The sequence below is a fragment of the Coturnix japonica genome, chromosome 8, assembly GCF_054131305.1.
Source record: "Coturnix japonica strain WE chromosome 8, WE-NBRP24, whole genome shotgun sequence".
NCBI classification, from domain to species: Eukaryota; Metazoa; Chordata; class Aves; order Galliformes; family Phasianidae; genus Coturnix; species Coturnix japonica.
Window position 1 is genome coordinate 14,246,614 of NC_140670.1, and position 26,984 is coordinate 14,273,597.

Sequence of the window (26,984 nt, forward strand, 5' to 3'; positions counted from 1 at the left end):
CCATTAGCATTGCAACATCATGTTCTGGGGCATTTGCTTTTATGAGAAGACTCAAGTGAAAACTGAAGAGAGACAGGAATGGCAAGGGAAGTGCTGACAGACATCAGACTTTTATCTCTGTGTCTCTGGGCCACCATAGCAGTATTCAATAGCTACTGTCATCTGATGGATCAGTGCTGCCTGGAAACTATGAGAGCCACATCTGGCTCTCGGTTCCCAGCGGACAAACACCCGCAGCACAAAGCCAGCTTGGGGATGGCAGCTGTTTGCATTCCTGCTACCACACTCTGGAACGCAGAAGCATGGATGCTGCCCAGTGTGGCAAGCCAGCTGCTCAAGAGCAGCAAAGCAACAAGGAAAAACATGCCTTGCCATTCCCAGTGCTGTTTCCTGCAGATTCCTGCCTCCACAAAGGGCTACTCAGCACCTTTTTAATTCTCTATGGCCATACCTACATCTGCTATGTAGAGCTTGGTGCTGAGGCCCTGTCTCATGCTGCGAGTGCACAGGGCATTAGTTCCCTGAGTAAAGAAACCTGTTCTTGGGCTGTGGGGCTGCTATACAGGTCATCTTAAAAGCATGCTTTAGACCCAAAACAAAGGTAATACATAACATCTCCATAACCAGTTAGCATAGCATTAAATAAATAAATAAATAAATAAGTGGCTTCAAATTTGCAGAATGAGCAGTAAAATAAGTAAAATATAATTAAAAGACCGGGATGCCTCAGGAACAAGAATCTCCTCGGCCCAGCTCCCGGCCCCACAGCCCACGACTGCCGTACCCCCGCTCCCTCCCGCAGCCACCAGGTGGCGGCCTCGGAGCGGAGCAGGGCACGGCAGCGGGCGCTACGCGGCCGCCCCCGGCTGCCGGCCCGCGGGCACCGAGCCGTGGTCCCGGCCGTGCCGCTTTGTTCCAGCGGTGGGTGAAAACCCGGAGGCGAATTAGCGGCCGTCCCACAGGCGCCCTGCACAGCGTGCAGGAGCTTCTCTGCCCACCGCCCCACGCTGCCAACACGCAGCGCCCGCTCATTGCCTCCCTCCAGCTGATGCCTGTGGGTCCAAAGAGGGTGGGGGATGATGGTTTATAATTAACACAATTAAAAATAGACTTTGAATAAACCAAAGGCAGAGAGGCTGCTGTGTGACTGTTACGGTAGAAGGGAAACTAAGGGCATTGCTCACACAAAGGTAAGCCGAGGCACGGCCGCGCTGGAGCTTCTATGACCAGGCAAGTACCTTGAGCTTGTTTGCCAGCTTGCCAGCCTGCCACACACCCAGCAGCACGCCTCGGGCCTCGGGCCCACCAGCAGCGAGCGGGAGGCAGCGGTGGGGTGAGACCGGGTCACTGCTGCTGGCCTTACACCCCGGGGTTTGTGACATGCTGGGTGGCTGTCCTGTTGGAGGACCAGCGTGTGAAACCAGCACTAAGATGCTTAAATGCAGGGCTTTTTTTCTTTTAGTTATAAACACTAGTCCAGCTTGTACTTACATTTCCTAAAGATCTGTCTAATAGCCATGAAGCACTGTAGATGGGTTTCCTACTGATGTGCAAGCGATATCCACAAGTCTTCCTTGGGAAAGGAAAAACTGGCCAACTGGCTGCGCTGGAGAAAATGTGGAACAGACTATGAACAAAGTGCTGTGCTGTTCAGAAACAAAACATGAGGGTGAAAAAAAGATTAAGAAGTTTTTCTTTGGAGAAGGCAAGAGGGGACTTTTTGTTTCTTATTTTTATACACTCTCCATCATTTGGGGCTTCTATGAATTATTTTAACTAGGATAGAATTTTCAGGCAGAAATAGGTTTTTTAATATCAGCCTTCCTCAGAACATTTTTTATTGAGGAAATATGTCTGTATGGCTGTGGCAGCCATCAGGATTCCTGGAGTGAAAGAGTACAGAAGAGAAGACTGGGTTAAATTAATTCCTGCTAAATACCTACCAGCAGACTTGCTGTCTATATGGGGAGCCGGAGACAGAATTGTACCAGGGTAGAAAGGATACTGTGTCTATTTATAACTCTGCCTTCAACACCATAGGAATTCAAAGGAAAACTCCAACTCAGCACACAGTCTTCTCATCATCTGCTTCTGTCAAGATTAAATCGGGGCTGAGATCATTCTCTTCCTCTGCAAATCTCTGCAAGGAAGGATCTCTTCCTTTCTGCCTGTAAAGGACTGCTGCGGTACAAATCACATCAAAGCTCGTGTGCTCAGGGAGCCCTCACCCAGCTGAATGCCACCTCCTCCTTTTCAGTAGCCAGAGCAGGGGCAAAGAGCCTCACAAGACCTCACAGCAGGTTAGCAGCGAGGAACAAAGGTATTTCACCTGCTCTGCATCCCTGTTTCACACACTGTCCTTGCCCTTTCTCTGCACAGCCTCTCTGGGGCAAATAGGGGTAGCAGAGCTCCAACGTTCTCCCAGTGCCTGCTGACAGGGATGGGAAGAAAAACAGGGCTTTGGCATAGGGTCATACTCGCTCATCCTGTCACTTACTGAGACAAGGTCATTACCAATGGTGGCATGAGCCTGTCCTGCTACTGCAGAGCCACCCATCTCCAGGAAGAACTGGGCTCCGTTAGATGTGTTGGGGCACCTATCCCTCAGGAGAGATTATCCCTGATGATAGGAGTACAAATGAAAGCAGTCTTGAAAAAGGCATTTGCAAAAACCTGACCAGCACTCTGAAAATAAGGCAGGCTCCTGGAGTTTTTCAGCTCCACTCTTTTTTAGCATCATGGTGTCTCAGATCTTTCCTTCTCATCTTCCACCTTCCAGTTTTCTCTTTAATAAGAACTGCTCTTTCATTCTTCTCAAAGAGCTATCTACCCCATTCTCTCGCTGCTCCTCTTTTGTAATTCTGTTATCAAGCTGTCTGCTAGGTGGGGAGCAGAAGGTGCAGGACATGGTGCTGCCTTTGAGGTACAGGTAATTATTATGTGCATCTGTTATTGCGGTTGCTGCCTCAACAGGTGGAAAACATGCTGTTCCCTGATAGATTGCAGCACTCTGCTCCTACCTCGTCTTTTCTCTAAAGCCAGTCATGTGGTGTTCCTAAAATAATAAACACAGACTTACTGCTGCCACAAAAACCCCTGGTAAATATATTTTTATGGGAATGAAATATTAAAGGATTTGAACAGTTATTCACTGAAAGCAAAATATGAGCAGTAAGGTTGGGTAAAGATTCAAAGACTGGTTTGCTTCCTCTCCCTGGGGCACATCAAGGCTCTACTGCTTACAGTTTAGAGATGGATAGTGGGGAATTACTTAACCCAGAATGATGGAAACAATTCAGACTATAATAATATAGCACGAGAGTTTCTCACATTACATCTATTCCCCATACTGCTGGCTATATTCTGGCTTCAGATTCACGTGCACAACTCTCATCGGATTCTGGAGGAACTGTATTTGAAGCCAAAATGCATTTCATTGTCTTTCTGAAATCTCTCTATGGTATAGTTGCTAAATCCTGAGCTCAGAGACTGGGGACAAAGCTTGTCTAAATGTTTCCCAGTGTCTGTCTCTGAAAGATTCCCATCTGCTCTGCTTCATTTTGAATTTCATCTTCCTACTTTCCTAAAAACACAAAGAAGAAACATACATTTCCTCTGCTCTGGTGAGCAGGAATCACCAAATTTCCCAGCAGGTTCTCCCACAGCATACAATGGATCCAAGTGCATCTAAAAAAGCTACAAACCCTTTGTGTAGCAGAAAGGGAGGAGACCAGAAATGTGGGCCAAGTTTCAGAGTGTTATGAACACCTCCCAGCCCCCAAAGGGGCTCTATATCCTGTTTCCTCTCTCCCAAAAATTTCACCTGGCTTTGGGTTTCATTAAGAGAAATATACATCGCTCAGGCCCAGGCTTGAAGTCTTTGGTTTGTGCTTCCTGCTGACACTGCAGAGACTGCAAGAGCCACGAAAGCTGAGTCTGACCCGGGGGCTTCAAATTTACTACAATAGCAGAGAAAATTAAATAGAGAGCACATTAAGCGGGGTGGGAGATTGCTGTTGACCAACAAATCTTCATTAAGTTCCCGCACCAAGCTGTGCTGCGCCTCTGATGAAACTGATTATTGCATCTCCATCGTTTCAACTATTTCTCCATCAGGCTTAAAACAAATTCAAACTTGTTTTAGGCCTGATTAGAGATAAAATGTAATATTAAGCCACCTTACCCCATGCACTCTTCCAGTTTAGAGGTGTTGGTACATCATTCAAGCAGGCCAAATTCCGCTTTTCTTACCACCAGATATTTACTGCTCTGGTTTTTGCTAGGTCTTTTATTTAACAGCAGTGTTTTGCAGTGGCTCTGTCCACTGTGATACAGTGACTTTCTGAGTTACTGGCTTGCATTACCAAGGACAAGGTACTACTCTCCAAACCTTTCAGCTGAGCTTTCTTTGAGATGCACCAGCACAAACCCCAAAGAGATCACTCTACACCATCTCTTGCAAAGCCTGTACCTGGATAATAGCAGCTTTGACAGGATTAAAGCAAAGTCCTTTTCTGGCATCCAGGTCTAAAAGGAGGTTACCATAGCAGGGGTGTCCAACACCTTCCCCGCAGGCCACTACCAAAAAGACAGCTCCATGGGTAAAACTCAGGCACCAAGCTATTCTGCTGTACAGATTCTAAAAACACCCCACCCAATTTAGGCTAAGCACAGAGAGGTTTGATGGAAAAGTGCAGCAGAAGGCAACAGGAATTAAACAGCAGTGCTGAGATTTATAAAGCCTTAGTGTACGCAATATGCATCACAGGCTATCCTTGCTTTAAGGTGAGGAACAATTACAATTAGTATTTGTCTTCTAAGTATAAGGTGAGAAACAAAAAGGGACATGCAGACATACCAGAAGTGTTAGGCTTCAGTGGCACTCGTCACCAGTTGACATTTATGGTGGTCATTCGTGCTGGCCACAGAAGTTGCTCTTACGCCATACTTATATTGTCTTCTGACTCAGAAAACACTTGACAAATGCAGATGGGACTCAACTGATCTGTAACAGAAAGAAAGCCTCAACCATTTGGGTTTGTGCAGCAGTGCTGCAGCACACAGGCTGTAACTAGTTGCCAGCACCTGGGCACTGCAAGACAACACCTCCTTCCCAAAGGTGCCTATTGTGTCCCAAGGAAGACTGAAGAGTGCAGCCACAGCAGCTGCCTTCTGACAGGATCCAAATTATTTTTTGCTAATGGTTAGATGGTTTTCAGCTCTAGAGGAAAGTCAAATCTTTTTGCAGCAGGTGATCTGTGACATTTAGAGGTCATATTTTTTAACTGCTAGTTACTTTAAAAATATGGTATGAGTTAGCCTAAAGGAGAAGTGATTAGAAATACCTGTGATCCCAAGAGCTAACACAACTGCTGGGAAATTCTAGACCTCAAATCAGCTGTGCTACAGGATATGATTAGATCCTATTATTTTTTCTTTCAGCAGAAAGGTAGTGAGATTTTACAATGAGAAAAAAGCAATCTGCATAGCTGACTTGGGATTTCACATCCTCTCACTGCATCTCTTACACTGCATGCACATCACCCAACAATTCTCAGCTCTGTTCATTCTCAGACTGACCTCTGTACTAACTTGATTTATTGTTTCAAGTTCTCCGATAGTATATTACGTTATACCCCAAAGGGTCTGATTAGAACTGGCCAGTATTTTAATGATTTACAAGGGGCAACTGGGACCGTGTGGATAGCATACATGTTGTGTCACTGCTATAGGAGAAGCCTTTATTGATCCATACCAGTGTGCTCCAAGACAAGACCGTGTCAAATTCCAATAAGCTTTAGTTCACAAACCTGATTTGACAGGTGGCCAAGCTTGCACTGGGACTGACCGTAGCTCTCACGGTGGGAATAAAACAAAACAGCTGGACTGCTTCTAGCCCTTGCATTATGAGAGGATTTCCATTCCTTTCTCTCCTATTTCTATCTTACAGTGCTTAAGGAGGTGTTTATCCTTCCTAGTTCTCCAGCCAAAAACCTGGGCAACAGGAGCTTGCTATCAGCTCTGTGGTTTGTCCTTCTGCCAGAAGACACTGGTGAGAAAGACAGGCTTCTGGAACTAGCCTTCTGAGCCTCTCTGAGTCCTGCCACGGCTATCATGCTGCTAGAAAGCCTCAAATCAGAGAGACTTGGGTGAGAGAAAGAAACATGAAGAAGCAATTACTGCAATTGCTTTTAAGCTGTAACACCACTGTATTTAATAAGGACTCATGCTGGTTTTTATGGTACTACTGAAGAAGATGGTTCCAAATACTTAAAGAAGGGTATCAAGAGTAGCATGTGGTGTTACAAGGTTTCTCTGTCCTTGGTTTAATTCTGCATGTTCCAGAAGCTATTTTGAGTGCCAAAACCAAAATCTGCTGAAGCCTTCCTGGAAAACCTCATTCTGTAGTATAAGTTTTGTAAGGAAATCCCACTCAAGACCAGACTTGACCAATGACTTTCACCTCAGTATAAGTTGCCTTTGACTCAGCAGAGGTGGGCAGTGATTTTGACCCAAATTAAACCTGTGACTGACTCTTTCCCCAGGTTCAGCTATCACTACAAGTGCTCATCATCATTCTGCCCCTGGCCTTCCTCCCAGTTCAGGCCAGTGGAGAGATGTAGGAAAACCCAATTTTTCTTTACCATCTCAACCTGTGTGGAGGCAACAGCAGTGTCTTCCTCGCAGGTTCACTGTGATAACTATTAAATGCATTGCAGTGCTCAAGAAACACCAGGGAACTGTGAGAGCTTACCTCCTGCTGTTTCCCATCTTCCTTCCTACCACGCTGCTAGGCCCTCCTGCTATGCGTCAGCTGCCTCCTCTGTCTCCTGCAAGTGTGTTGCACCAACTTCTTCATGGTGATGGTAGAGACCACAGGACAAGAACAAAGAGCAGTGAAGCTGTCAATGCCCCCAAAAAGAAAAGACCCCAAAAAGCAATATATTGTTTTTAAGATAGAATAACATACCAGAGCTAGTCACAGGGGAGAAGAGCTTTGCATTGTGCCATACTTTTGGTTTAATCCTTGGGGCAGAAACCATTCATTTGTAATGGAATTCTTTGAATTCTGAAGCCTGATGTTTCCAATGCTGGTCTGGAAGACACTGCCACATTAGTTATTGTCACAGTAGCCTCATTCACCTTCAGATCTAGCCTGCTAAACTTTGGTGGGGACAAACGACACTCACTGAAGGGACTGCACTGCAACTGGAGCCTGTGCAAGGCTCTGCACAAGAAGTCCTTGGCCTCTGAGTGGCTGTTGCTGAAGCAAGAAATGAACATGATTTCTGTCCCAGACAATTTTGGATACTAGAGATGACCAAAAAAATTAGTTCAGACTACATTAGGAACGTGCAACAGGAAGTGAATCCACAGATGCATAAAACACAGATGCATAAAACCATGGATGAAAGACTGAAAACTACACTCAAGTGATCTTTTTTCCTCCTTTTGTGAAACCAGACACAGTGTGCCCAGCAACCAACCCTTCTGTGGCCTCCCCTTGCTGGATTCAGCTAGCAGTGCAATGTCCTGACCAGCAATTCTCACAAGGCCCATGAGGGCAGCTGCAGGCCTGTATGGCAGTGGTGGTTTCACCCCAAACAGCCACAGGAATTCACCCTGCAGTGTGCAGCATGGCCAGGCTCTGCTTCCCACACAGCCTGAGCACTAAGGCTGAAAGGCAGCACAACAACCACAAGCCTCTAATACTCTGTTTCAGGGAAACAGACTTGGAAGATTTCAGGCGATCTATAAGCAAAACTAGGCTTGTACCTCTCTGCAGGATCATACTATACCAACACCATGAAGTAACAACAGCATCATGTGCTCTCTGCAGATACAGGCTGCAAATATTGGTAAAGCATTACTTGACGTCACGAAAAAGCAAGCAAGATTTGTGCTGTTTGGCTCAAGTTCATTGCAGAAGACACTAGCAATAGTACTGGAGCCAAGAGCAGTAGCCCTGCAGAGAACTGAGGAGTCTCTCAGATAAGACCATGCTGCTGCAGTGACAAGTGGCATATAGAAGTGGTAGATGCATTTTGGACCTGCCTTTTGCCGCTGTCTTTGAGTCAGATGCAACATGGCCAATTGTCTATGAGATCAGTTTGAGTTAATGGGTATAAGGATGCATTTGGCACTGAGAGCATCAGGAGTACCAAAGGGCTCCACAGGGCCCATTTTGCAACTCAACTTCTGTGCTCACAGCCAAAACCCCCACATCTTTGTTGGGACTCAGCCTGGAGGGGAACAGGTTTTCCTTTGCTTGCTTGCCAACAGCTAAGTTCAGGTCCTTAGAGGTCTGCAGAACTCTTGCTCCAGCTGACGACTTCATGAACACCTAGAGCAGAGAGGAACCTAACTCCCTGCACAGCTTTAAATGTTTGTGTTTCCCTGCACGTGTTGGTGACATCATTGCCACCTGAGGGCCTGAACCCTGGTCTTGGAAGGTAAAAACCCTTTGGGTCACCTTACACTAGAGTTCTTGCTCTTGATGCATATTTATATAATGATTGCTAGATGGCTGTAATTAAATGACTGTAAAGCACCACCTAAAATGCACTAGCAATAAATCCTTAATAGTCGATGCTATAACAAGCAGTTACAAAAAATATATCATAACATGCAGATTGTTAACACACTGTCTGGGCTCGTTTAATGTACAGCTTTAAATAGTTAAAATGCACATTATTAAAATGGCACATAAAATTTGTAACTAGTAAATAAAGGGTCCAATTCAGCAACAAAATATATCCAGGCTTCAGAAGCGAAGAAGCAATGAAAAACTGATTTTTCTGTGCTCACCTTCTGCCAGCTTCTCCATGGTCATTCCTTATAGTGAAGTAGGCCCCAAAAAGTCATAACAAATAACAAAGAATTTTCTTAAGTTATTTTTTCCTAAAATTACTAAGCAGCAGAGGATAAACCCCATCCCAGAGGGATGGCTTGCACAAGCAAAGCTTGCTTCTCCAGGTGTGCCCCTGTCTCATAGGCTTTGTTTACTTTCCTCTAGCATCAATCTTAACTCAGCACCTGCCCAACAGATATTTCTTTCATGTTTAACCCAGAGCAATACAAGACTGCTCAAACTTGTTGGTATCAATGGGATTGTTCCAAGCTTTGTTTCTCCAGACCTTTCTCACTGAACCAGGGGTGAACAAGATCCTTCCTTTGTTCTGCGCAGTCCTGCTGGTGGTGTCACTGATCCACCACCACCAGTTTCTATGAAGCATACTCCATAAGCCTATCTTTGTCTCTGTTCTGACTCAGAAGTGTGGTTAAAATCTCATTTATATTACAAGAATGCAAGTGTGTCCAGAAAGTCCTTGGCTTTCCATTCAGTGTGCAAAGGGTGAGTCAGGGAAAAACTATTTAGCTGCCCTTATTTCTCATTTCTCTTATACCCGGTCAAAGCTGCAGTGTGGGCAATATCTCTATCAGGATGATTTAGCATGGCTAAAGAATAAAGAAAATGCATGCACATGATGCAGAAAAATTAGCAAAATCAATAGGTGAGCAGGTTTTACATACTTGGTGCAAATACTACTGCCTGTGAAAGGGTGATGCTTCTGTCAGGAGCCATACACACGGCTGGTAAATACAAGCATACTAATCAGATGATGACAAGAGAATATTTTAAACTCCGGTTATAGGAGAGAATGAGGCCATCCTGTCCCAAGGCCTCAGCACTGCTGTGCATCCTGAGACTGCCAAGAGCAGCAGGTTTGAGCCCTGCTGGTTGGACCACAGGCTTGCTACTTAAAAATGAGACAGACATTTTTGAGGCTTCTGAGGCCTGGCTACCCACAACATCAGTGGAAGCTGTGGTAAAATCAACATATATGAGAATCAGAATGGGTTGATTAATTTCTTCCTTACATTTCGGTAGTGTTTTGTATCAGAAATAACATTGTTGATTTCCCTGGATGTCACGCAAAGAAAAGTTTGACTTGGAAAAAGAAGAGGTGTCATAATTCCTCTCTAGTCAGGACAAGGGCTTTGGTACCAGTGCACTACTGAGAGGAGAAACAAGTGGATGTTTTCATTTTTCTTGTGATCAATTAAGCTAGTCTGCTCCTTGACACAGGCTCTGCATGGTCCACTGATAGCAAGGCAACCAAATGGATTTGCTAAGTCACACCAAGGCAAGTGGTGGCCTACCCCTCGATGTATAGCTGGATGAAAATTGTCAGCCTGAAAGCCTATACTAAATTTGGGAGTGCTGTTCAGATTACATACTCCAGCTGCTGGAAATATTTTCTTACAAACAGTTGGTAATGCAAATACCCTGAGCTTCTCTGGAAACTGCCTCTATCACAGCTTTCAAGTCCAGCCAACTCTACCTCAGTCACTGTTGTATTTCATTCATACCATCTATATCCCATCGTGCTCCTAGCGATTCATAAATTATGACTCCAGTGAGACTATGGGGTTAAACACCAAGGAAGAAAGAATGATGACAGTAATACTTGTCATTTGTGCAGAGATGCAGCAACACAAAACCCCTTCTCAAACATATGTTATCTTGGAGGAATCTTTCCAAGGGATAGGCTTTCTGAGAAACATTTATGGCTTTTGAATACACGATAGGCATGAACTTGACATGACCTGCTTTGGCCAAGCCTTGGGCTTCTGTCTGGTCTTTTACCATCACAAATCACTCTATCTGAAGTGCAGACACTGATATCTTTGGAGATGACAAGGTTACAGCACATACCAATTTGAGAAAAAACAGGATGTAAAGCACTTTGTTCTCAGGATTTAAAAATGAAAAAATATTTATACTAGAGCTAGGGGAGAACAGCTACATTTTACCCATATGCAAAATCCAATACAATGACTAGACTGATTAAAATACTGCGTACACCAATGAAACATGAGCATTGACATTCTTATATAGTACTAAGATCCCTCCTTTATCTTGGCATTGGAAAAAATGGAAGGAAAAATAAAAGATATGAGGGCTTTCTACTAGTGCACCAGTTAAATATCCTAGACGTTAGAGTTGTTTTTCCCTCCTGACTTTCCATAACATCATGCTGCAGAGTTTCATGTTGCCCCAGCTCAGCCTTCACATCATCTCATCCTGATCTCATACCAATGTACTGCCAAATGGTCAAATTGCACTGGCATTTGATTTGCTTTTATTAAATACTGTAGTACTGGAAAATTGGAAAAAGGTGACACATTTGCAAGGACTAAGACACCTGTTGAGGGATCAGTCTCTAAAGGCTCTCTTCTTCAGCTACCAACTGAGTTATAGAGAAGGCTGCAGTCAAAGAATTAATCAAAAACCAACAAAAACATCCAGAATATATGTAACCAAAAGAGGCATCCACTGAGGGAAAGAGAGAAAGCCTAAAGAGGCAGCAAAGATACTCTCTCTGACCTAATAAGACCACTTTTATCTTCTTCCTGGGATATTCCATATACATTACCACACAGCGTAGCGAACTGTTGACCTGGCTGTTCTCTTGGTCCTACTGTGGCAAAGCCACTTGTGGTTTTCAGATAAGGGCTTACAGACAGGGGCACAGCAAGGTGACATGCATGGCTAACATCCAGGTCACTAGATCATCCAAATGACCTTTACTTTGTGATAGGCCTCTGATTGCAATTCTCCTCTGATTCATAATTAAGGAAATTCTATTATACAGTTCAGCTAAAATTACAGTTGTAGTACAAACCAATTCAACATTAATCTAGATATAATGGTAAATTTTCTCCTCTGTAATTGAATAATTACTGCAATACAACACTAGCAGGGCAAAGATCAGGAACATTTCAAGGGATTATCATTCAGAAACAGGCATTTTAAAACTGTATTTCTCATCCATACAACACTTCACAGAAATGAATCCTCTGCAAAAAAGAATGTTGAGAAACTGAACTGAGAATCATTAAAGAGATTTTTAAAATGAAGAACCACATTATTACATATAATCATTTTCCTTTCACACTCATTTGTTTTAATCTATTCATGCTCCTTAGAAAACATTACACAACTTTATTCATATCATTGTTTTCTTTAAATATGTGCATCTCAGTAAATTACAGTTATATGTATCAAATTAGTGAGTTAAAATGTTGGTCTGATGCTTGAACTGAGCAGTCATTTGTTTAAAAAAAAAATAATTAAAAAATAATTGCCTTGTTTTCCTGTCTGTAAATTTTCTCTGTAAATCTATGATTTTTTTATTTTATTTTTTTTTTCCAGTGCATTCATTATTCAGCATATTAACTGAATAGTCCTACAGAGACTTCTCTGCTTTTGAATCATTCACAGCCTGTTAGTTCCAATTATTTCGCATTTGAAATCTGAACTCTAGTCCTCAGCTTTTATTGGACATAAAGTTTACATGAACCGATTCTGTTCTTCAGTTGAACAAACGTGATCAGATTGCAAAAGGAATAAGTTTCATACACAACTTCTGCTGTTCATGTTGGTATATCAACAAGAGTAAATTCCTTAGCTAGAATACAAGATCAGTGTGAGCACAAGTTGAAAGTCAGCCCCGCACAATTCCAAAGCAGCGTGCCCACCTTACAAAGAAAACCATTATTCCACACAGTAAGTGAAGCACACACTGCCTCCTTTGCCAAGTCTACATGGTTATGTTCGCTTCTAGAAAGACTACTTCTTTTAACAACTTCAGCAGAACAGTTTTCCTAAGGTTTGCTGCACTTCAGAGCTGTCCCCGTGGGCTGTTACAAGGATGGAGTTATGGACCTGGAAAGCACAGTTTTGGTAAGGGCTGTGCTAACGCCATGACATTACTAGGACTCTGGGGCAGTGCCCTGTCATTCTCTGCTCGTGGAAGGCTTAGGAAAGTGGGGCTGACTGCAGCCTCCAGTCCTCTGAGGCCAGGTAACATGAAAATCAAGGTATTTATAGAGTGGAGAGAGCAAGGGGAATGGATAACATGCAACAGTAAATAAGAAACAAAGAATGAAACAGTCGAAAGCAACTTTATAGGGAGTGAGAAGTGCCCTAGAGTGGTCATTAGCCACACTGCAAGGAAAGAGATACAACAAAAAAGGGGGAACATTTGCTGCAGATACTATCAGGTGGGAAGGATTGGAGGAGGCTGTTATTCTTGAAAGCATTTAATGAACTGGCAGATGGCCCTGTGGTCAGGACACAGGAAATACAAGTCCCATTCCGGCTGCAAGACCTCCTGTGTGGGAGCAAAAGAGTCACACAGGTGTCTGAGATGACCAGCAGCAGGACAGGGCACAGCTGGCACAGAGACATCAGGGTGCCCAGCACCAAAGCAGCTATCAGAATTGATGGGGAATGTCTGTTCCAGCATGGGAATGTCTTCATGCTTCGCCTCGCATAAAGCCATCTGAAATGGGCAAGAACATCTGCTTTTGTTTTCACAGTAAAAGCTGACACTGGAGGAGATATACACATTTTAGGAGGGAAGCGCATTCTGGAGTGGAATTCCTTGTAATACAAACAATATGAGACCATCCTGGGAACACTGTTATTTAGTGAAAACTTACTGTACTTAAGAGGACAAAGCAGACTGTAAGGGTGGCAGGAGGAGGTGTACTGAGATAACAGGGTGCTCTCTTGACAGTGGGATAGCGAGGAATCAACCCAAGTGCACAGTGGATGGGTGGCTTCTGGTCAGGATTTGGTGGTCCAATGCTGTCACTGTGGTCACTGCTTCCCTGATTTGCCTCCGGGAATGTGGATTTGGTTGTCCCATTCCTCCTTCAGCAAAAAGCAAGCTACCCTTCATCCTCTCTCTGTCTTTCATAGAATCATAGAATGGCTTGGGTTGGAATGGACCCTAAGGATCACCAAGTTCCAATCCCCCTGCTGCAGGCAGGGCCACCAACCTCCAGATCTGGTATTAGATCAGGTTGCCCAGGGCCCCATCCAACCTGGTCTTGAAAACCTCCAGGGATGGAGCGTCCACTACCTCTCTGGGCAGCCTGATCCAGCACCTCACCACTCCCTCTGTAAAGAACTTCCCCCTGACATCCATTGTTTTTGTGCATGTAAAGGCAGATGCAATCAGTAACACCACAAAAAAAAAAAAAAAAAAAGCTATACTTAGGGCTAGTGAATGAGCCTTAATGGGAAACCAGGAAAATATTTCACCATAGCTAGCAGTGTTTGGAAAGCAGTTCTCACTAATGGATGTGCTTAAACATGAGTGCAGCCTATTTATGCATGATAGAACTGCTCAGTAGAAAGAAGGAAGGTCTCAAATTTGCTGTCCGGGAATGTTTTACCCCAAACAACCCATCTAATCATTTACACAAAGGATATTCAGTGGCAGAACATGATTTTGACTCACTGACTACAACTTCATCCAGGTCTAGACAGATGCTCCTGGTCTAAAGCTGCCTGAGCTGACAGACATTATAGTAACTCTGTAATATGGATGCTTGACAAAGAACATAAAAATGTTCTTTTCAAGACAATTTCTTAAAACAGAAAAATATAGAAACTGTAAAAGTACAGTTTCTATTCTCTTATAAAATCCTCCCAAACAGTTAAAATCTGCAGCAAACACAAGGAACTACTATTTCAAAGGAAGAGTACCACATGGAAATAAAACAATTCCAGAGACAGATTGATTTCTAAAAAAGAAGAAGAAAAAAAGAATTAAATTTCTCCATGTAAGTAAAGGATTAAAGTAGATCTTTCAAGATTAGAAATGGTAGTTATTGGAGAGAGCAGAAAACAGGAATGAAAAAGAAACAACCTATAAAAAACACACATGAATGCCTATATGAATAGCAGCAAGAATTCCTATGACTTATTCATGCAGACTTTTTCTACCATGAGCTTTTGCCATCAAGAAAGCAAGAGTGGCTCACAAGTACCATTGAAAATAACCAAAATACTCATTACAGAGTTTTTTGCATTGAAGCAGACAACTCAGAGCTAGATAGTGAACAAGATCTTGCATGACCAATTCCATTCTATTCAGTTCAGCTGGTTAAGCAAATTATAAAAGACAAATCAGATGAAGTATATATAAGCAATTTCTAGTTGCATGGTTGAAGGAAAAGCACAGCATATCAAATTGGTAACTTTTTTCTCTTCCCGCTGAGTAGTTACTCTCACACAAAACATTTCCCATAGCATTCCCTCTTTCCATTAAAAGCAGGGGAACTCTCATGCTGCCATATCAAGAACTGGGCTGTACTGCTGTGGTAACAGCAGCATCTAGAATTCCAAATAGGAAGTGCAAAAGTTTATATGACTGTGTAAGAAAACCAAACCAACTTAAAATAAATATAATTATGAGGTTTTAATGAACTGTTTGACACATCTCAAAAAAAAAAAAAAAAAGGAAAATAAAAGGGTTGAGTAGTCAGGCCAAAATAAGCCCACTGAGGCCCTAAGCATAGTAGCTTGCAAAAGCTTTAGCTTCTAATTTGCCATAATGACATAGCATTTTGTTTTAGAACAATATGCTGCAAAGGTATTATCTGAACTCCAACGTGGGGGTATGTGAGCCACTGTTTAGATTGCAACAACATTTGCAAAGACCAGTTGTGGCCTCTGCTATGATGAATCTAACAACATGGAAGAAAGAGGCAGTTTCCAAACCCAAGGATCCCATCATTGAAACCCAGAGCAAATTTGGTGAGGGGAAAGAATAGAGCACTACCTCAGAAATGTCTGGCTGGTAGTAACTGTTTGTCTTCCACCTTTCAGGATGGCCTGGGACTCACTGTGTGGCAGGGACCTGCTGCGTCCCACAATAAGAAGAGCCTCAAGTATTACTCGCAGAGGGCAGAGAGGAGACACCCCATCACTGGAGGAGCTGCAGCACCTGCTTTGGACACGTGCACGCCCCAGGGGGCATGTGGATGAAGTCTGGCCAAACCTTTATGTGGGAGACCTGTAAGAGAGGGAAGGGCTGAAGGTGCTGATGAAACTCTTAGCTCCCACCCCACCCCCCTAAATCATCCACTCTTTTTAAAGAGAGAGATAGGTACTAATTTGGAGACTCTTTGGAGCAAGACATCTTTTTGATTGAGGCTGAACCTTGCTTAGGATGCCACAGCACACAGGAAAGGCAACCTGAGCATTCCCTTCCAGGAGAGTACTACCCCTCCTAACCTCTCCCCCTGTGTTAGCACAGGAATCCCATGGTGCAATAGCCTGTTGGGGTCACAGCATCACTACTAAAGTGCTAACACCAGAGCCATGTCAAACAGAACACCCTGGTACTTCCCTCCCATTTCAGATGTCATCAGTCCCAGAACTGATGAATGCTCAGCAGAGGTGACTTAGTGAGAAAACAGATCAGAAAACTTTCAGCTTGTGCACAAGTATACCTTTACCCCAACCTTCTCAATTGAGAAGAATCTGAGCAGGCATTTGGTGGAAAATGTAGGAAATCTAAGAGTCAGTTTCTTAAAAGTCCAATTTGGTCTTGAAACATTTATGCAAACACTTTAAATCTAATCATCCTGTCAGAAAAAAAATCCTTTATAACTTTCTAACAAACTGCACCAGCTGCTGCATGTTTTATGCTGCACCACAATGCAGCAGGAGAATGAAAAGCACTTTTCTTCCTCCAGGTATGTTGCTCGTGACAAAGCACAGCTGAGCCGAATGGGCATCTCCCATATTGTGAATGCTGCTGCTGGGCGCTTCCACATCAACACTGGGCCCAACTTCTACAAAGACCTTCCCGTGGATTACTATGGTGTAGAAGCAGAGGACAGCCCAAACTTTGATCTCAGCATTTACTTCTACCCAGTTGCTCGGTACATAAGAGCCGCACTGAATTCCCCAAGAGGTAACCAGACCACCTGTGCATATGACATACCTTCAGCATGCTTTTTGGTGCTGCTTGACCAAGTTGGGTGAGTTAACAAGTAGTGCTCAGCATAAATTAACCACCTGCAGGTTGGGGTAAGAACCCTAAAGCAAGCAAACACAGACCAAGCAGAGTCATGCCTGCCTCCCAAACTCCCACAGCAAGTCTTGCAAAGTTGATGACGCTAGCTGTAAAGAGAAAATATGTAGCTTGTTACAGAAATCACTACCCCATACGGGGAAGAATAGAAATAAAGTCACACTACTCTGGAAGTTTATTTCTAGTCCTCCTGTACCACTCTCATACTCTTCTTCTAGAAATTCCTGCTAGAAGCAAATTACTTACTGCCAGAATTCCTCCCAAGTTCTACATGGACTTGGCATAGGAAGCCCAGGTTGTGCTCTGAAGCAGAGCAGTTCACCAGACATAAAGCATAGGAATGTGGGCACATCTGAGAGCCACTCAGTCACCCTAAGCTGCTCCAGGACAGCAGCTGCCGCTGCCTCTCTGCTGTCCTACAGGACACACTCTGTTCACCAGCCTGGTAACAGCCCCTGGTACAGCCTTGCCCTGGGCCATGCAAGTCCTCTAGGGCTAGAGGGCAGGCTGTCATATGGGTGGGTTTTGCTTTGACTTGTTTGCTTGTTTCAAAAACTGCGTGTTAGTGTAAGCTTCTGACAGCTTATGCATTATGCCTTTGTATTTGCACACGAAGGAAGAAAATGCTAAAATACAGTCGAACAGATGTTCTTTTTCACTGAAAATAAAGCAGGGAAGAGTGCAGTGAATAAGCTTTCAGAGGGGCTTTTCCTGTGTCTCATGCTATTCAGCATCTCTATCAGCAAAGGCAACAGAATAGCAGGCATTTACTACCTACACATGGATGTCCTGAGCTCTGGGAGGAAATGCATACACACTATTCTTGCCAAATTACTGAATTGTTTTAAAGTAAAAGCTGGAACTGGGTAAAATATTGTAATGTTAATGATCTGCAAAATTCCCATGAGCACAAAAAAGGGAAGAAATTGCTAGGAATCAAATTGGTAGAAGTGCACCTAAGCAACAGCACCAGCCAGGAGATAACACCACACTGTTGCTAGGAAGTAACCTGGATAGGAAGACAACAAGAAAAATCCTTGGACTTGCTCAATACTGTCCAGGTACAACACCAGACATCTGAAGTTGATGGGAACCCTGAACTTTAAGTCTTTACAGTAGCAAGTCACCTCTGTACCACAAAAATGCAGCTGCCCACTGAAAAGTGATTTATTAAGAGAACAGTCAGTTATGCACACAGCAGGTTATTTTGCTGTAATACCAATGAGTGCCCTAAAATATTAACTACCCAGCTTGGTGAGTGAGTAGATCTGATCTACACACCTAGCGACCTACACTATACAAACTGGGAAAGGAAGACATGGTAACAGAACCCAGTGCAATTCTGTGCTAGACACAGGAGTTTACTGCTGCTTTGAGGCCATAATCTATCCCAATAGAAAGCATTTGCTTTTGTGAAATTGAGGGCTGCATTTAGATTTCAAAACCACTAATGTACTTGGGAAACTTGGATCTGCACCCATGCCTGTTACAGCATATACTATTTACAAGTGAAGTCATTATTGGTGGTGCTCCAGGGAAAAGTAAGATCCAAAATCTCTTCATTTGTGTGCAAAACGAGATTAAAAAAAAAAAATTAAAAAAAATCCAAATGGACTGACAAAAGACAGAAAACAACAGATGAATCATGGTGGCCACAAAAGCAAACAAAAGCAGTGTTCTGCATATCCAAATACTAGAAGTTATCAGAACAAGTTAGTGCTCAAGGCAAACACAATGAACTCATCATCTCTAGAGTGCCTATTTATCCCTACTCCTGCATTTTTAGATACTGCTTTACTGAACTCCATATGGAAGCAGGGTTCTGGGAATGGAGACAAGGTGAAATTCAATCATACACAGGCCAGCTGTTGCTGACATTCATCATTTCAAGGGAAGCGCAACAGTTTGGAAAATATATAAACAAGATGTTCTAAAAGCATAATTTCCTGAGGTACAGAAATTTAGCAGCTAAATATCCATGACCTGCTAAGGGATGAGACAGGGAGAGGATTGTTATTCACATCATTTAGAAGAAGAAAAAAAAGCTGCATTTATCGTAAGCAGTGATGCTGAACAAAAAATTATGCCAGGTGACAAGAGGCCTGTTCATATGAAATTCAGGATTTAATGAGGTACTTTTGTTAGACTGAGAAGTCATTTAAGATTACTACCCACTTATTCCAGATTTCTGTCTTAACTAAACAGTTGGTGATACCAGCATCTATCTTGCCCCTTTGCACAGGCATCTGAGCAGTTAGCATTTTGGGGGGAGAGCAGCTTATCCTGAGCATAAATCAGCAGTTTGACAAAGTTGAGCAAAATGGGAAGGAAAAGTGAATTAAGCACAGAGATGAAAGCAGACCACGACAGCTATCACACTAGCACTGTAAAGAGAGAAAGATTCCCAAGCAGAATTCCCAAGCTCATCATTTTCTTGCCCTCCCAAGACATGTTTAAAATGGGCAGGTTAAAGCTATCCATTAACTTACTAGAATAGTAAACTCTCTCCAAGGCATTTCCCTTCTTCCGCACCACCAGAGCTAACTAAGAGCCAAACTCCTTCTCCATTTGTATTGCTGTTGTTGCTTGTTGGTTAGGAAAAAAGCTTAACTGAGGAGAAAAGGGTCCTCTCTTGACTCTACCATAGGGGTACCACGGGCAACACTCCATGCTGCCACTGCCCCCAGCAGGTGCCCCTACCTGTTCCACCAGGCCCGGACAGAAGGGGCATGTAGCCACTTACAGCTCCCTTCAGACTTCTTTCTGTTCGCAGCCATAAGAAAACAGATGCTTCATAAATCAAGAACTAGACGATTGGTTGTGCTCCTGGCTACAGCATGGTGGCACAACGTAGCAAGAGATGAGGGAACTGTGGTGGAGCAGGAAGAGCTGCTGCAAGTAGGCAGCGTGGTTCTGCTGGGCCCAATGGGGTGAGGGCAGCTGGGGTACGCACCCAGGGTGATGGAGCTGGAGCCTGATCTGGAGCCAAATCATATCCATCCTGCAAGGAAACAAGGGATAGTTCAGGATATTTAGCTCAGTTAATGATGAGTAGCAGAAGGACAATAAGATATTATGCGTTTTAATGGCTAATTTGTTCAACTACATTGAATTTCCCAACTTGAATTTGGCCAACAAAGTTGAATGTGCAAACTTTATCCCTACTGCAAACCCTTTGATGTCAGCAGAGTTACAGCAGGCATGAGCTGGATACAATATCCATAATCCGTTGTTAAAAACCAAGTGTTATTGTTCTGCACAAATCCCAGCCAGATGACAGCCATTGTCTGCCTCTGCAAAGAGTAGTTTGAGATGCGCGGTGCAACATTTCAAATAAGGATTGCAAGATTTAAGAATCCTGGAAGCTAAGTGCCCTCTCTTCTCCTCAGTTAATCCCATTATTCCTAAGGGATCCTGTTACACGCTCGCTGAGACAAGGTTGCAACACGGCCCTCTCATGTGGGATTGGTCCAACTTCTCTTAGCACTCTATGTGCAAAACAAAGGCCGGGGAGGCAAAGCTGGAGGACCTCAGCTTGTGGCAAAGATTCCGTGGGGCAGAAGATCTGGTTATAACCTCCTTGCCCACCCCACGACAGGGACAGGCATCACAATGGCCATTGTGAAGGCTGCTCACAGTTGCTCCCAGCACTGCTTTCCAGGCCCTGCTCCAGCTGCCACCCAGGAGCCCAGCCTGGTGCTGGGACAGTGCAGGCAGCTGCCTCCTGCAGGAGGCTCACACAGTGCTCTGGTGTCGAGATGGCTGCAGTCAGATGTGCCTCAGGCAATGCTCTGGCATAGCATGTTATGGTGGTTCAGAATGCCACTTAACCCAAGTACAGTGCAGGGACAGGGCTCTGAGCCTGTAAACAGAACTAAATAGCAACACGGCTTTTGTTTCCTGACTCAACTTTAACATTCAATTTGTTTGCTACAAATAATCACATAGTAAATTCAAATCTGCTTTCATTAGAGCAATTTTACATTAATTAAATCATTTCACATGACTGATTTATCTGCAACAAACAGCCATTCTACTGTTAGTGTACCAGCATTTCTCATAACCTCCCTATGCGGTGAAACAGAGGCTAACAATATGGAACAGATACTGCACATGTAAAAAAGGTAACATACCTGCACCCTCATGGGAGCCACTGTACTGAAGAGCCACAGAGACTGGGCCTGAAGTGAACAGTTGCAGCTTGTTTGGACTCTCGATGACACATCTTTTAAAACAAGCTGCTCAGCTAGGAGGACGCTTCTGAAGTGCAGACAATCTAGACAAGCAGGGAAGAAAATTTATATACGCTCTTACTCCCCACTTCCTCATGTCACACAGTCAGGACTTAAACCAGCAGAGAGCAAAGCTAGGCTGTACAAGCTGGTCCCTGGAATTTGTTCTGCTCTGTGTCCTTAACAAAAACATACTGGACAATGTTTGATGGCAGTATCTATACCCGTGTTGAGTTTAATTTTCAGATCCTGACTGTAGGTGGGGCCAAGCACTTCCCAAGGCAAAAGGCTCCTTATGGGTAAAAAAAAGTAGAGACCCAAAAATCACTTTGTAGAAAGGAGGCTCAGAAGAACAAGCCCTATCCGGTGTTTACAACTGAGCTACAACTACTTAGTGCACTAAACTCAAGTCCAACGTAAAGGCCATCTCCATGATTTTGTGTGCTTTCTGTGCACCCTGCTTCCTGTTGGAGTTCAAATGATAAATAGCATTTATTTTTTTCACTCATAGAGTGCTGGTAGCTTACAAGTTGTCAAACAACAAAAAGGTCTTTCTGATTCCAAGGCAGTTTTTCAGAACATCTTGCTCTTTGGTGTCATTGCCTTGGATGCACACTAGGGCCAAGTATTTGGGTTTCCCAGTCACTTCCACTACTTTCCAGTCAGGCCTGCAAGCTACTTAGGCACAGATTATTCCAAAGGAAAATCTTAGCCCTATTTCCGATATTTCCCAAAGAGAAGCTGTGCTCCTGACTCTTTTATATCTTATGAAATTCTCAGACCAGAGTTATTTTGGTCTGAAGTGCTTCTTCTGGAGAAGATAACATAGCATACATGTCCCACACGATTGCTGGGAAGGCTACTGATAACGCAGCACATTGAAAACAACATTTAGAGAAAAAATATAGATTAGCATCATCTTTCAGCGAGAGAGCAAAGCATTTCCCCTCATACCCACAAAAAGTAGACTTTACGTCTAAGAATGCCCATTTGGTTAATGGAAGTGAGAAAGATAAGTAATTTAACTTGAACAGTGATGTCAGGTTGTTGTAAAGAATATGAATAAATTCTGGGAAGCTCTATTTGAATGGGAAATGCAAACAAAAACCATTTGGTCTTCTAATTCTGCAGAATTTCACATTACATTAGAAGACTTCATCATTTCCCCAAAAGTTTCAATGCTCAGTCCACCTCTGCTATCACCAGAGCCATTTTCACTGCTTCCTTAGAGACTATATTTGTCTCTTTATTTCTGCTGAAGATGTGTCTATCTTTAGGGCTGAGCTCAGATTTCTCATGCCAGGATAATGAAGGGAGGCAGTGTCACACATGCTGCAGAATCAACACCTCTCTGAACCTGCTGGCCAGAGCAGGTTTTTACAACACATGCTCGCACTCTCCGAGCATGTGGCTATGTGATCATCATTAGTCAGAACCAGAGCAGTTACTAAATAAGTACTCTGTCACAAACAAAATGGGATTTAAGATGAGAAGCTGTGCACAAAGTACCCAGAATTAACACCAAGAGAAATGAGGGCAATCAGTTTGAGGTATTTGGCTGGATCTAATGTCATCACCCAACAAGGATATTTTTGTCTCACTTGAAGCTTCACCAGCCAGTATGTCACTCCCAAAACAAGGGGTGGTCAAGCAGGGACACCAGGTTGGGCAGAGGGGCCAGATGCACACCAGGGGGCACTTGCACAGTCCCAGTGCTCACACTGTTGACCCAAGACCCACTGAAGCAGGCTGCAAAGCTCTGGGTGCTTTTCTCTGCCATCTCCACATGCCACCAAGCTGAGGGCTAAGCCCAAAACTTGCTGTGCAATCACGAATGCAGGATGATACATTTATGCACTGTCTCCAGCCATTAAAAGTCCTGCTCTCCTTTCCACAGGCAAAGTACTGGTCCACTGCGCAATGGGAATCAGTCGATCTGCAACTCTTGTCCTCGCCTTCCTAATGATCTGTGAGGACATGTCCCTTGCTGATGCAATTCAGGCCGTACGCTCCCACAGAGGGATCTGCCCTAACTCTGGCTTCCTGGAGCAGCTGCGAGAGCTGGACCTGAGGCTGGGGAGAGAGAAACGTGCAAGAGCTGGGGCCTGCTAGCACTGAGTTGGCCAGCAGCTAAAGCACAGCCTCCCACCAGGCTCAAGCTGAGGCTGGCACGTGGACACTGTGGGCACACTGCTGCAGCTGCACTGAGAAACTCTGCTGGGGAGAGCTGGTTGGAACTTGCAATGTGTTTTTTGGATAAGCCCACTAATTGAAAGAAACCAAAATAAAGAAGGATTCAGATTGGCAATTTCGCCCACCTGGGCCTGCTTTTTTAACAACCTGCTGTGCAGGGCACAGGCAGCAGTTGGGTTTTCACACAGAATTAAAAGGCAGCGCAGCCAACTTGAGGAGAGACTTTTTACTTGCTTGTAATTACATTTATATGGCGGGAGGGAAAATGGCTCAACTAGTAAAAAAGAAAAAAAGAAAAAGAAACCATGAGGTTTTCGAGTAGTCTTTAACCTTTCATATGCAGCTGGCACAAGGCGGGACTTAGGGTTCAGTGAACAGACATGGTAGCATGGGCCAGACCTGGGGCTCCTTCACAAATACGAGGCTTTGGCTGGGACCATCACAGCTCCTCCCAGCTCCAAACTAATGGGGCAAGGGATCCCACACTCCTCAGGAGCCAGCAGAAAGGTGCCAACTGAACACTGCACAGCAAGGCATGGCTATCAGCCATAGGACTGCACAGCTGGGAGGGGACATGGCAGGGCACTCTGCCAGGTGGGAACGTCCCGCTCCTGGTCATCCCACAGCTCACATCGCATTGCCTGGACTTCCTGCTGCGACAGAAAGCCAGAACCTAGTGTTATCATGCCAAAGCAAAAATGAGCAATACCTCTAACAAACCTGAAGTAACAGCTCCGCTTTTCGATTACTCTTTTACGCCCAATTGGTCACATTTAATCTTGTGAAGAACTCGAAGCAGATATTTGCTTCAGTGCAATTACAGCCACATACAGAACATTGGCAAATGCAAACAATATAGAATTTCCACTTGACGGCAGATTAATTTGGTGTGATGTTTTCCCTTGAGAGGTCTTAAAGGCTTGCAGTTCTGGAAGTAACATGCAGTTCATATTTATAGCACTAGGGATGGTGAATGGAAAGAGACGCATATACTCATTCTGAACTGAAGTTTCTTTTGCCTCCATACATAAAAAAAATTAACTGAGCACAGCACACTTCAAATGCATTTCTCTCATAATGCAATATGGAAACATGATTTCCCTGCAGAGTCTACAGGGAAATTCAGGTGGTGTTTCCGCTTCTATACACACAGTAAGTAAAAAGCAAGTGATGCTAGAGACTAATTTCCTCCCAGGAAACAGAGATGGCTCATCCCTCATAATGGGTCCCATCCTCCGAGACTGGAGTAAGTGGCCAGGAGGGAGGTCACAGCTAATGATGGAAAAATCAGTGAAGTTATGGCTTTCACAGGCCTCCCGCTGGCTGCTGCAGGCAGAGGTTGGGTTTCAGTGAGCCCAGTGGCTGGCCACTCCTGGCACCTGGGTCTGCTCCACCAAGCCCTGCTGGGGGACCCTTGGTTACAGCAGCCCATAATGAAGCTGTTTTGTGAGCTGTCTTTTCAGTTGTGTTGCTAACCACTGCCTTCAGCTCTCTGTAACGCTGACAGTGCTGAGCCAAATGGCACAACATGAAAGTGCAAGGGGTGTGTGAAACACAGCAGTCCCAAATCTCTGTGCACTAAGCCCATCAGGACAGGTCATAATTCCCAGTGAGCTGCATGTCTGGAAACATCTGTGGTTGCTGTGTGGAATTTAAAATGAACAGCTCCTTGGAGAGACCAAACCTAAACTTACCTCAGCTGAGGCCTGGTAGCCATTATGGGACTGCTTCAGCTGGCTTGAGAGTGTCCCGGATGCCCTGCCATGCACAGCATGCAGCTGGAGGCAGGGCAAGGCAAGAGCACCAAGTGAGCATCATTGTCACAGGTGTGCAGTGAAAGCCTGCTCCTCTGGAAGTGGGAAGAAAAAAAAAAAAGAACAGGAGGCAAGAGGTTAAAACACTGAACCAAAGACAAAAACAGGCTTCCAGCCCCAGGGCAAAGCTTTCTCTTTTTGCAAGAGCCTGGACCAGTGACAGCACTGCTGTGAAGCCCAGAGGGTGGTAAGCATGTCCCCATCTCCTGGGGGTTTCTGTTTCTGAGCAGATGAGAGCATCTAAGCACCCCATCACCTCTCCTCACACACACAGCTCCAACAAGGACTGCAGGAGCACTGAGGTGCCAGGCTCAGCAGCCAGTGACAGCTCAACAACCATCATCAGCTGCGCACTGAAGTACATTATTGCCCCTGTGCTCTAATTAAGTAGAAGCCTCTTAAATTTATAGCTGGAACCAAGACAAAGAAAACACAAACAATATTGGGTGTGGTTCCACATATACCATGTGCTGCAACATCCAGTTCCAGAGTTGCTGACTCATTTTAAGCAGCCAGGAGCCCGACCCTGGAGGGCAACTGCCAGGTTTGCTGACAAGGAGCCAGCAGAGAGAAATCCCACTTCCACTCTGCAGGTGTACGTCCTACCAAGGCCAGCTAGAACCACATTTGTCCAGAGCACTACCTAAACATCCCCTGCCCCAAACTGTGTCAGTAGATACTGCAGGCAGAAGAAGTGATCACATCAGCAGACTGGACACATTAATTGGGCAGAGTGATATTTGTGCCATCGTTTCTTCCATGCCTACTCCTAAGCCAGTGCAGAGTGAGTGCTGAGAGCTATTTACAAACCTTTCCACTCCGTGTGTCAATGAGCAGTCCCCTGCTCTGCAGCTGGGCTGGTGCCTGCCCACCAGGCAGCCCATGAAGAACGATGGTGGTCCTAGCCCCCCATCACAGATAAGGTACCTGGTGTCTGCCTGAGCTGCAGCAGGTTGGTTGAGGAAAAGCACAGCAGGATTCCTCCCCAGCCTCCGGAATTGGCACAAAAGCATGAGAACAGTTTTCTCAGTTAAGATATCTTGCCTTCTGCAGCTTTTCCTCCCAGACTTTCAGCAATGATAAATACAGAGAGTATTGCTGCGGGCATGTCTGCACTGCATTATTTATCCTTTGGATTTGCACTTAGGGTTTTATTTGTAAAAGGAAAGTGGGACCATAAATCTGCTCTGCAAAGAGCCAGGAGAAGAGAGGATAGAAATTTTCAACAAGTTGCAGGGAAGGAGATGCAGCCAAGGACAGGTTTCTCATGGAAAGAAGTGCCAGCCAGGATATTGTCCAGGTACAGTGAGTGGTGACAGCTCAGAGTGTCAGCCTTTTCCTTGCAGGTGCAAGGAAATTCATGTTTCGGAATGACACCGCTTTGTTCCACACGAATCAGTGGTTCCCATTTCTGCTTTAACTTTGGCACTGCACACGTGGACTAGGAGGCTTTTTGCTGCCTGTCCCTGCTGCTGGGATGAGAGCTGCCTGACTCCCAACTGCCCCTCCAGAACTGCAAAGCACTGACAACCCCACTCGCCAGATGCTATCTTTCTCCTATTTTCCATTTCACGTTTCCTGATCACAAGACTGAGCTACATCTTGCTGTGGAGAGGGGCTTCAAAATAGCTCATGCTTAGCAAATTTACTTCATTGTCTGACATCCAAGGAGTATACATATGAACAGTAATCTGTGTCCTGCGAGGCTTTCAACAGTTAAGATTTCTTGAGGCTACAATTATTTTGCTTAGAAACTAGACCCTTGATCTGTTGCAGGAGGCTGCAGTTCTAATAAAGTCAAACAATTTGCTCTTCGCAATGTACTATTTGCGGTACAAGCA

General features: G+C 44.4%; 1 protein-coding gene and 2 long non-coding RNA genes across 4 annotated transcripts in view; 1 reads left to right on the forward strand and 2 right to left on the reverse strand.

The window, feature by feature from the left end:
* Window positions 1-198: 198 nt before the first annotated feature.
* On the forward strand, window positions 199-23,610 carry DUSP13B (dual specificity phosphatase 13B). Of its 2 annotated transcripts, none has more exons than XM_015866631.3 (4): window positions 199-1,190; window positions 15,692-15,880; window positions 16,564-16,784; window positions 23,034-23,610. In XM_015866631.3, the coding sequence occupies exons 2-4, from the start codon at window positions 15,693-15,695 to the stop codon at window positions 23,246-23,248; spliced, it is 624 nt and encodes a 207-aa protein (XP_015722117.2). In that variant the 5' UTR covers window positions 199-1,190; window position 15,692; the 3' UTR covers window positions 23,249-23,610. The 2 variants fall into 2 exon arrangements, with proteins under 2 accessions (XP_015722117.2, XP_085410379.1); XM_085554253.1 differs by having other exon boundaries at window positions 16,564-16,851; window positions 23,034-23,158.
* Window positions 1,516-7,108, reverse strand: LOC116653625 (uncharacterized). The gene is made up of 4 exons (XR_004307816.2): window positions 6,971-7,108; window positions 6,755-6,853; window positions 4,859-5,005; window positions 1,516-1,646 (listed from the first exon to the last, which is right to left on the reverse strand). It is a non-coding gene; the product is annotated as an uncharacterized LOC116653625 (long non-coding RNA).
* Window positions 15,259-26,984, reverse strand: part of LOC107315834 (uncharacterized) — a 20,705-nt gene continuing 8,979 nt past the window's right edge. Inside the window, exons 3-6 of the long non-coding RNA XR_014948597.1 lie at window positions 25,024-25,178; window positions 21,038-21,180; window positions 19,605-19,905; window positions 15,259-15,878 (exon numbers count right to left, since the gene is read on the reverse strand). This is a non-coding gene — a long non-coding RNA (uncharacterized LOC107315834). The remainder of the gene's footprint in view (window positions 15,879-19,604; window positions 19,906-21,037; window positions 21,181-25,023; window positions 25,179-26,984) is intronic.

Bases quoted from the DNA above. Each gene is read 5' to 3' on its own strand.
- DUSP13B (XM_015866631.3), top strand. From the start codon at position 15,693: ATGGCCTGGGACTCACTGTGTGGCAGGGACCTGCTGCGTCCCACAATA. The intron at 15,881-16,563 runs GTAAGAGAGGGA...TTCTTCCTCCAG, and splicing joins AACCTTTATGTGGGAGACCT to GTATGTTGCTCGTGACAAAG. The intron at 16,785-23,033 runs GTAACCAGACCA...TCCTTTCCACAG, and splicing joins CGCACTGAATTCCCCAAGAG to GCAAAGTACTGGTCCACTGC.